Source organism: Pterocles gutturalis, unplaced genomic scaffold (assembly GCF_000699245.1).
Source record: "Pterocles gutturalis isolate BGI_N339 unplaced genomic scaffold, ASM69924v1 scaffold10867, whole genome shotgun sequence".
Lineage (NCBI taxonomy): Eukaryota > Metazoa > Chordata > Aves > Pterocliformes > Pteroclidae > Pterocles > Pterocles gutturalis.
Window position 1 is genome coordinate 1 of NW_010107984.1, and position 10,766 is coordinate 10,766.

At 39.9% G+C, this 10,766-nt stretch overlaps 1 protein-coding gene across 1 annotated transcript; it reads left to right on the top strand.

The window, feature by feature from the left end:
* Positions 1 to 1,036: 1,036 nt before the first annotated feature.
* On the top strand, positions 1,037 to 4,405 carry SHISA5 (shisa family member 5; the record flags this gene model as incomplete). Its single annotated transcript, XM_010072463.1, has 3 exons — positions 1,037 to 1,152; positions 2,171 to 2,395; positions 4,326 to 4,405. Coding segments are annotated over 3 exons (421 nt in total), but the record flags the coding sequence as incomplete, so codon positions are not given.
* Positions 4,406 to 10,766: the final 6,361 nt, after the last annotated feature.

The window sequence follows — 10,766 nt, forward strand, 5'->3', positions numbered from 1 at the left end:
AAGCAAAAACAGGATGGATCTAAAACCAGCTCTCTGCTCTATATTTTAGAGCTTGTTGTTCATTAAAACGGACTTCCTGCAATTGTTCCCCAAACTGATGCTTGGCGCAGTTTATGAGAAATAAAAATGTTGGAGACTTTGGCTTCTAGGGAAGAAGGGCTTTGTTGATTTAGGACAGTAGGAAACAAATAATGTAAATTAACACTTGAGAGGGAGTTGTCACTGGGTGTTTAATTCTTTACAGAGTTTTTGTTCCCTGTGTGGTAAACAGAACTTCTAAACAGTTGTCTCTGGAAACTTTGTCTGCCTCTGTCATTTGGTACTCATTGTAGAGGTCATAACTGGTGTCATCTTTGGCCTTTCCATACCAGGTTTTGGTGGTTTAGGCAGTGTTTCTGTCCCTCATGATGTAGCATAACGTACTTGTTGTTGCAGTGAAGTTGGCAGAATTTCAGATCTTCCAAACCACGTGAAACGTGGCTTCTGAAACAAGTTTACAGATGGCAGGGAACCTGCCAAGAATCTGCAGTGTGGAGGGGTCTGCTCAGTACCAAGATTGTTCTGAGATTGGGCCCAGAATGTCTTGCAAATGTACTAAGAACTTGCTGTCACCTTGATGTCTGGGGTGCGTTGTTTCAGGCATGCCCACCCGCGTGTCCAGAGCAGCCAAGGAATGCTTGGAAAAATAAGTCGTCACACTAGTGATTTTAAAACTTTATCGCTGTAACCATTTGGGATACAGAAAGGGACACGCAGTTGCACTAAAATAGCAGGAATTGGCAGTCACACTGGAATGAGAGGGAGCAGAGAGTCACGCTGGGCCCTTTCCGTGTGGAATGGAGCCTGCTCCTTGACAGGGGTCAGGCCTCTTCCACTGACCTGGCCTCACCTCACACTGCGTTTGTTTCTTATGCAAATACATTAATTAGTAAGAGCAGCAGATTGAAGGAGGAATGTTTTTAGAGCAGGTTAGGTTAAAGAGTAATAAATTCAGTATGAAAGACTCTTACTACTTCTGGTGGTATCTTTCTTGCAGTTTTGGAACCTTTGTTGCGATTGGAGTTACTGTTTTTGCGGTGATTGTAGTTACTATTATTCTGTGCCTCACCTGTTCGTGTTGCTGTTTGTATAAAGCATGTCGAAGACCACGGCGTAAGTACCTATATATTTATTTTCTTTTTCACATCTTTGAACAAGACTTTTTTTTTTTTTTCCTGGAAAACTGTGTTTCTATAAAAGGTGAAAATAATCTTGCCTTACCTTTCTGCTACCAAAGTTGCTTATTTTTAATGTTTAGGTATCACATTTAAACTGCTTCAGAATGTGAAGTTGTAGAGATGCTTTGGAATATTTTCTAAGCATTTAGAAGCTCTCTTTTCTTCATGCCCCCAGTGTGGGGGCTTTGGGGTGGTTTTGTTTGTTTGGGTAAGCAGAGCATAGAATTAAATTTTAATTCCTGAAAGATACACCAGAGGCCCAGGAGTGCAACGGTACAATCTAGAGCAAAGTCTAAAAGTCTCTTGAGGAAGGAGATCTTGAAAACAAATTGTTGCAGTTTGTTAGAAAGTGTTAATACTCCATTATTAAAATAAGAGAGATGAACCAATGATCCAACATCAGCTCATACAAAAATCAATGACTTGATGTGTATTTGCCTTTCTGACTGTCTTCTGAGGAAGACGTACTAACACATGGATGTATTAGTGTGTAGAAAACATAAAAAAGGAAACTCATCTTGGCAATCCTGGTAGGAAACTCCTTATCTAATAAAGGAAGTCTTTATCACCTTAATCCTTAAAACCAGTTAATGTTTACAAATGAGCAGTTTTTCCAGTCTCATACCAAATGATAGATAACTTGTCTGTAGGGTTGAGTTCCTGGGTTTTGAAGAGTCCAAGAAAAAAAATTCTTTGCTCTTTGTGTTTGAGAAACAAGGAGATAAGTTGGCTGCTGTCCCGATGGGTGAGGGCTCTCCTTACCACTGAGATCGATGGGAGGAAATTGAGCTGCATACAGTTCTAAATCTTGGAACTCTGAAAATGAAATTACCTGGATTTTTGAAGTGAGAAATTGATCTTAAGAAAGGAAGTTTTTCACATTACTGTTGTTGGCTGTCCCAGGTGATGTCCTAGAACCACCAGCACTAACCGTTCCTTTTGTTTGTTTGTAGCTGTTGTGACCACTACTGCCACTACGTCCACTACAGTGGTTCATGCTCCCTATCCCCAACAGCAGGGAGTGCCACCCAACTACCCAGTAGCCCCATATCAAGGATATCAGCCGGTGGCTATCCAGCCACAACCGGGAATGCCGGTAGCACCGTACCCTGCACAGTACCCTCCCCCTTACCCCATGCAGCCGTCAGGACCCCCAGCCTATCATGAAACAGTGGCAGGTAAGACAACGCTGATTGTTTCTTCATCTCTTAAATAGCTGCAGACAGTTGCATTGGAGCCAATCTTGTATTATTGACATTTATTATTTTCTATGGCTATATGAATGTATGTGTAAACAATTTATGTAAGACTCAAGTGATGGTGGATGCTGTAATTCACCCTTCCTGAAGTTTCCCCATCACCATTTCTATGTTAAACAGAGCAAGAGGAGATGTAGCTGGAGCTGTATTGGCAAAGTTTAGTATGTGGGACTACCGGTGGACTCAGTAGAATGTTTTACTAATTCAGTTGAAATTTCATATTAAAAATCAAAGTCCAGTTAACATGTGTGTAGTAGTTGGGTGCTTCTACGTATCCTTTTTAATGTGATATTTGCTAGATGTTTTAATCTATACACAGATTGGCATTTTCTAGTGGTTCGTTATGTTTATAGAATAACAAGTCTCTGATCAACTCCAGACAAGTTTGATGATGACTAGCAGTCAGGATTATTGGAACCTTTTTTCCTCTGCTTTCCTTCTTTCACAGCATTGTTTTCATACAGCTTTATTGTCACTATTACTAATTCCCACTTCTGCTGGTAGTAGCTGATCTCTGAACGGTTGGTTTCTGGCTGTTCCGATCCTAGGATCTTCAAACCCTCTTAACAAACCACACTGTTCAGCCCTCTGAGTAACAAGCAAAGTCTAGTCCTGAGTAGCAGACAATGCACCTGGAAAGTAACTCTTTCTTGACAACTCAAATATAAAATGTCTGTTCATGGTCTTAAGCATTTGTAAACCAGTTAGAAATTGTACATTAACAATGTGCTAACCAGCCCCACATGTAAAAACACTGACTTGGCAGGCCTGTTGACTTTATTTTTCTGTTGTAAACTCTGAAGAAGCTGTGGGTTTTATGGGATTACCCCAAAGTGCTTTGGCTTCATCATCATCATGTGAGGGAGCCAATAAACCAGTCATTTTGCTTCTCCTACTCTCTGGTTTCTCAAACTGCTGCTGGTTTGTTAGTTCTTAATTATTTTTTTTTCCTGGGAAAATCTTGAACCACTTTGCATGTTGCCAGCTGAGAATGCCTCAAAATTACAGGCATTCCTTATTTTCTTTTCTTATTTTTCTTCTCTATTAGCCAAAAGGCAGTCTCTTCATTAGGTCACACGCAAGGGAGGGAATACCTGCTCTGTTGCACAGGAGCCAAACCAACTCACTTTGCAAGATCAGCGAAAGATAACCACACTTACATGCTTCAGGGATCTGGGCAGGTCCTGCGTTATTTGAAACAACTTGTGGTATTTGACAGATCTGGAAATGAAGAGGGCACTTGAGAGCTTGTCTCAGAATATTAGAAAATAAGGATATCTTCTGAATGATATACATCTAGTATATAACTCAAACTCTTTAATGTGCTTGGTAGTGGTGGGATACTTTTTCCCTTTTATTTTAATTTTTTTATTAACTCTGTGACATTTACCAGTAAAGCATTTTCCCTGAAGGAATCCCAAGATAGTTTCTCTAGTCCTTTTTCTTTTGCCCAGTTGTTTATTTTCACTTCTTGGTGTACTATCAGGTATATCCTGTTGTTTGTGCATCTCTGACTTCCCCCAGCTGTATTTTTGGACCAGATCTGTTCCCTTTTCTTAGACTAAGTTTTCCCCTGAAGGCTAACCATGTGCTTGTGACTGCCATAGTACACATGGACCCTCAAGCATCAAAAAAACCCCAAAGCCCAAAAAACCCACAAGAACAAAGGTTTTTGTGATTTTTCCTTTGAAACATGGATGCTTTATGAGTTGGCAGAAACTGTTCTCAAGTCCTATTAAAATGCTAGATACCTCTTAACTGTGTGCTCGAAACAGAAGTTACCATTATAGATGTAAAATTCAGAATGTAAATTTTACAAATCTGTGTTTTTCTTGTTTTGCTGTTACAGCTGGTGGTGGAGCACCTTACCCAGTCACCCAGCCCCCTTACAACCCTGCTTACATGGATCCTCAGAAGCCCATCTATTGAAAAGATCTTCTACTATGCCCCTGCATACAAAACTTTTAAAAGTATAATTTGTGCTGTTTACACTGTGCAACTGTAGTATATTTTTCTGGAAGATGGCAGTCTTTAAGTAAAGTGAAAGTTCATTCAGTATCTTTCTTTTTAAATGCTTCGAGTACAAGGAAAGTATTTTTCTTGCAGAAGTTGTTGATTTATACCTCAAGCAAATACAAAAAGAGATTTTGCTCGATATACAATGAGAAAAGCATGAAGAAGGAGTACTTCAGAAATAAGAACCACAATAACATTTGCTGTGCAATAATTTTGGAAGGAATGGTCTAATACGAGCATTATCAAACACCCAAAGCTGTAGCAATTTTTTGCACAGTATTAAAATATAAAAACTTAATCTCTAAGAAACTACCTGATCTATGTTCAGTATGTTCTGCCTGTTTGGAAGCTACTATTGTTAGGGAAGCTACAATGTAATACATTTCGTTTACCATTCAAAAGGGAATTTTCCTTGGTTGAAACACATTTGCCTTTAGTAAGGGTAGCAAACCACGTTTCATTGTCTTTGGACTAGTTGCGTTTTTCTGTGTTAAATAGCATGAGTTGATAATTTCCTTGTTTTCTTTCCCAATTTTAAGGCTTGCCTTCATTGGGTGATTTCTCAGGTGGTTTTAATTTACAGGTAGAAATTAACAACAAAACCAAACTCTGCCACTTAGTAGAACAAATAGATCAAAAGCTGAAAACCTGAGAATTCTTAATGAAAAATATTGGACAAGTATTTTTTTGTCCAAATATTATTGGACAAGCTTACTTAAGTCTTATGTCGTTTATGAGTTTGGAAGAAAAATTAGCACCTTAATCCTATGTTAAGCAGAAGTACCTGCCAGTGTTTCATCCTGCCTCATCACAGGGAAAGAATTTATTTTATGGGAGAGATGGGATGTCAGAAATAGATTGGGGTTTTTAAACGCTTAGGGTTTATCACTGTCTGTCTCTGGTCGGGACTGTAGACGGCAGGAATCTAAGGATCTTTATAAACTCAGTCTGTGTTCGAAATACAATATATGGAAGGGGGTAAGAAACCCCAGCCCAACACACAGAAGAGATTAAACCTCCCTTTTGTCCTCAACATTCAAGAAAGCTGAGCAGCGAATGAGAAGGCAGCAGGATTTGGTCACAGTCAGGTAATGTGTTTTCAAGAAGGTAGCGCTTGCAGTCATGAAACATCTTGGGACATCCTCACGACTGTGTACTGGTGTTTGCAAGGCTTTTGGCTCTATACACCTTGTATTGACCAAACAAATAATGATTTTTATTTTTTTTACTGTCCTCTACAATTCTGTCTTTTCTAACAGTGAAATACAATTTGTTATTCCTCAGTAGAGCTATCTACTCTATCACTGTGACATAATCATTGAAATAATGTTGACATATCTCACACACTGATTTTACTTTTTTAGAGAGGCCATTAAGCCATTTGTCCTGCAATTCTACATTTGGGGTATAGTACTGTTTGAAAAATATTGATGGTGGCATTGTTTTACCTCATGTGATGGATGGAAACTGCTGCTGTCAACAGCAGCCTTATTACTCTTCCTGATTTTTGAGTCTATTTCTGGGTTATTCCAATTCTTTTTTTCAAGTAAGTCTTCAGGGCATTTCAGAAGAAACTTGTACAAAGTTTTTAGCATTGGGATTCATGACAACCTGTGCCCTTCTGTTACACCTCTCTGAGAGTGTTGATGTTAATAGTGTGAAATGTTGCCAAGGGGCACTCGGAGAGCACGCACACCCTGTGTCTGTGTGTTCCTCCTCTTTCCTGCCTTGTAAGTGGGAGGAATGAGGCAGTCCTTCACTAAACTGTTAGGAGTTATGTGAGATCAACCAGGAATGGACATCCTCCTGTATGGAGGATGACATGTTTCCCTAGAAATCTGGAATTTTTATGTGTGGGAGGGCACTGAATAACTGCAGAAATAATTCCCTTGCTATAGTCCTACCCCTGTGTGTTTATTCATATAGAAGGAGGGCTGAGACTCTTCCAGCACCTTTATAAGGCCACTGCCTGGATGGAGCCTGGCCAGCGAGGTGCAGCCAGCGCGCACAGCTGCCGTGCAGCTCTCGGAGCACAGGTACAGCGTTGTAGTGTTGGGCTTCATGAGGCTATTACTCTGCACCACTCTTCCTTTCCTCCATCTGATGTGACAAAGCATACAGTTCGTGGCACTGTTCGTGGAGTTGTGTTTTGGTTATGAAAGGAAAAATCTGCAGTTTCATGAGAAGTTGGCTCAATCATCTGCCATCATCCCTAAGGAAAAGGTAGTAGGAAAGTAAAGTGGCAACAATAACAGAGGTCTCCAAATCTGAAATTTTGGTGTATATGTTGTACAGACCAACACAGTTCATAATTGGAGCACTTTACCAGATCTTTTCTTAGTGTATTAATCATCATTAACAGTAAGGCGTAGGACCAAATCTTATTCAGTTGTGGCTGTGCGACCTGTTGAAACTTGTTTTCATATAGTTAATAGAATGGGATGATTATAGAAAAGATGGAGAAGTTGATCCATGAAGTTTTAGTTTAAGCACTGCTGATGTGTCCGTCCGAGTAGCTATCGCCTTCACATCAAACTAGTTATCTGCAGTGCCGTAAGGGAGGGGGAATGGAATTAAAATTTTAAGTGTTGAAAGAGCATATGTTCATTTTTTTTTATTCTGTAAGTGCCTTTGTTTCAGAAATGTTTTGTGAAATTAAATACAGTAGAATATTCTGTTGTACTGAACTTACTAGATAATCATTGTTGATTTTATTACATACTGTAACCTAGCTTTGTATGTTGGTTGTAGTTTAAATGTAAGTATTCAAAAGAAATTGCATAAACTTTATGCACCTTTGTAATAAATGCAGTGTTTGAAGTATATTCTATCAATTTTGTTTTCTTACCCTCAATTTGAGTGTTCTTTAGGAGTGTATCTGTGAAGCTACACATCATTGTGTTTGACAGCTAGTGTTACCAAGTGCACTGTAAGTCACCTTGTGTACTGAATATCACTTTTGGTAGTGGAGGCTGAAGCCTAATCAAAATTACAGGTCACAACGTAAAGCAAGGACAGTGTAAGCTCCTGAGTGATATTCTGACAGGACGCTTCAAAGCTAATCCGAAAGGATGGCTTCTAAGGTCTTGTCTAGCCTAAGGAGTGAATTAAATGCATGAAGTTTGAATGCCTTAGCTAACAAATCCCGAGACATTTGAAAGGTCTAGTATAGACAGGATGGTAGACTTCAAAGAAATCTATAATTTGATTAAAGTTTAATATTTTCTCAAAATGTATTTTGGCTCGTGTGTTTAATATCGTGCCTCATTTGTCAACTTGACCAGCATGTGGTAAGTGATGTGCTGTCTACTCTGTATGAAAACAGTTCTGCTGATGTGTTTGTGTACTTTCAATAGTTCTGAAAAAACATGCTTTGGAAAGGTTGTATTCATGCCCCTGACTTGTTTCTTTGACGAGGTCAAGAATGCTTTTTATAAGACACCAAGTAGTACTGAATTGGTTGAGGGCATTTGGTATAAAATCATTGCCTTGAATTGCCAGCTGAGTTTCCAATGTAGGATTTAAAAGAAAGGGGAAAGGGACAAAAAACCCCAAAACTACACCCACAAAAACACCCCCCAAACTTGTTCTGAAAGAGTTGTTTATCATGGAATAACCGGGTAGTTTTGTAATGGATTTGTTGGAGTTTCAGCTGCAGGCTGATAATGGGATAATGCAGGTGAAACGTAGATCATTTCACTTCCAATTTTATTTCACATTTTCTCAACAGAATTTCTATTTGTTACCTGGTGACAGCAGACAAAATGTATGCTCCTACAAGCCTAAATCCAGCAAAGAATTAGTGGAAATTAATTAGTAATTGCGGAGTTATTTCTGATGCTTTTGTTGCCACTACTTTTTAGTTCATCTGTTTTTGTTTTCCTGTGACTTTTTAGCAGGTGCATCTGCGCAATATGTCTGAACTTGAGAAGTGCCACGCAGAGAAGCCTCCTGTTCAGAGGAAACCTCTGTGCCTTCCCTTCTCTCTGCACACAGGTCTGAGGAACAAGAGCTAGTGTTCTGTTTAAACTTTCAGATTCCCTTTTGTTAAAGGAAAGCACATAGAGTTTCAAAGGTACTTTCACCCCTTAAAATTGCAGCAAAATGTGGTACAGGAGAGTAAACAGATGAAGTAAAAAGTTGAGAGCCCAGGGTTAGGTTGGTTATGTTTTCGTAATGTTTACTCAGCAGTTGGTTATGGTAGTGTGAATTTTTCCAGAACACAACTTGGCATGCATCTTAAAACCCACAGCAGGGCTGTACGGAGGAGCTGGACACAACGGAGGGAAAAACTTTAGCAATTGTTGCCAATCAAGCAATTCTCTCCTTTCCGCCCCCACCAAGTATGGAAACTTGGTATGGTATCTAGGCATGTACGGTAACTTGCCAGGTTTGCTTTCAGCTAGTGGTTTGGGGCCTTTCTTTTTCCTCTTGTTGCTCTTTGACCTCATCTACTTGTCAGTGTAGCCAGTATCACAGGAGCCTGCTCAGATTTACAGCTTTTCAGTAAGTTGTGTAGGAGGGGGAGTAAAGTACCCAACTTAAACCTGTTAGAGGTGAGATAAAGCTGAAGAAAATAATTTATTTTATCCTTTCAGATCTCGGGCATCTGTATTGATGGAGTAGTTTCCTCTGCTTCACCTTTTTATGGCAGTCTCCACTAAGGGCAGGTTAGTCATGTTATAAAGGATGTCCTTCTGTTGTGATTTCTTGAGGTTTGGGACAGTACTGGCTTTCGTCAATACTTTTGTCAGCACGGGCTAGCGAGGAGGCTCTGCGTGGCAGTGTGGCATGGCCCCTCTGGGTTTCCCCTGGGGCTGCAGTGTGCTGTGCAGGTTCGGAAGCAATGTCGTTTCTGTCTCAGTGCTGTCCCTTCTCTCCTGCAAACCAACAAGTCAGGGGTCTGTTTCACTTTTGGTTTCACTAGAGTGAAGAACAGTTCAAGATAAGTATAAAGTAAACTCTTGATAGGCCATTTCCCTTAGTGCAGTCAAAATAACTTTTAAATCAGTTACTGGAGACTTTGAATTCTAACACTTCTTGCTTCTGCAGTTGGTTTGTGTGAGTTACTTTAGCGCTGGAATCAGGTAGGATCTGCTTTGCGGACGGCTGGACAAGTGTTGCAGCACAGCTGTGCTGTAAAGGAGGTCTTAGCAAAACAAATTGTTCAGCTACATTCTCAAAATAACAAAAAAAAATTTGCTGTTCTGTGTTCCCTGTGTTTGGAGACTGCAGTTCTGTGGTAAATGGAAAATAAACTCGCTGTTTCTTCTAGATATTTTCAAAAGCAGGTTGGGCAGCTGCTCAGAGCACTATTTCACTTACATGCTTTAAGACTAAACATTTTTAAGATTAGTCCAAGGTGAACTATACTTGTCCCAGGGCCAAGGGACTCAGCACATCGCTAGCTGTTCGCAGTTAAACTTTGCACCGAATGTGTTGGCCCTCACTCTTGGAAGCACTTTGATAAACTTCATCCTCAGTGGGCTTGTAGGTCTTTACAAAGCCCACAGGCCACTTTTTCCTTATCAGTCTGCTAAATTCTAGTCAATGAATTATCGGTTTTTTATTTTTAACAATTTACACTTTAAACATAAGCTTGCATTTGCTCTTACATTCACAGCAGATCGGAATGGCTGCACTTGACCTTAATTAATATAACCATAAATAATTAGTATTACTGACTGTAACAAACACAAAAACATTATTCAACAGTTCAAGTAACTCACAGTTCTCATAGTCTAGCACAGGCTAATCTTTCTTAAGCAGTAGTTCACACTAGTGGGATTAATATGAATAAAAACATGTTCCACAGCGCAGGTCAGATGTATGCTACATGATGAGGTATTTTGTCCTTGCCATCTTCACTTAGTACAGCGTGGCTTATAACCTATGTTTTGAAGCCTGACTTGACACAAACCAGATGTTGTTTGTCTAGTCTGTGCAAGTTTGCTTTGATCGGGGCTTCCCTAGAGAGGCATCGTCCAACCTCAACTAGTCAGTGATCCTGTGAGGTGTAGAAAATAAGGTGTTACCTGTGCAAATTTCCTAAATATTTTAGTCAACGAAGCACCATTTACTTTATTTCTGTACTTATCTTTAGTAGAAGTAAACTGCTGTGTGTTTGAATCCATGCGGTGCCTCAGGTCCCCGAGTCACCATGCGACGATGCTTAGTAATGCAGCGACACTTCCTCCTGTGCTGCAACCGTCCAGGGGTAGCAGATCTTAAATTACACATCAGCAGCGTGTCATCCCCCTTTCTGCATTAAGTG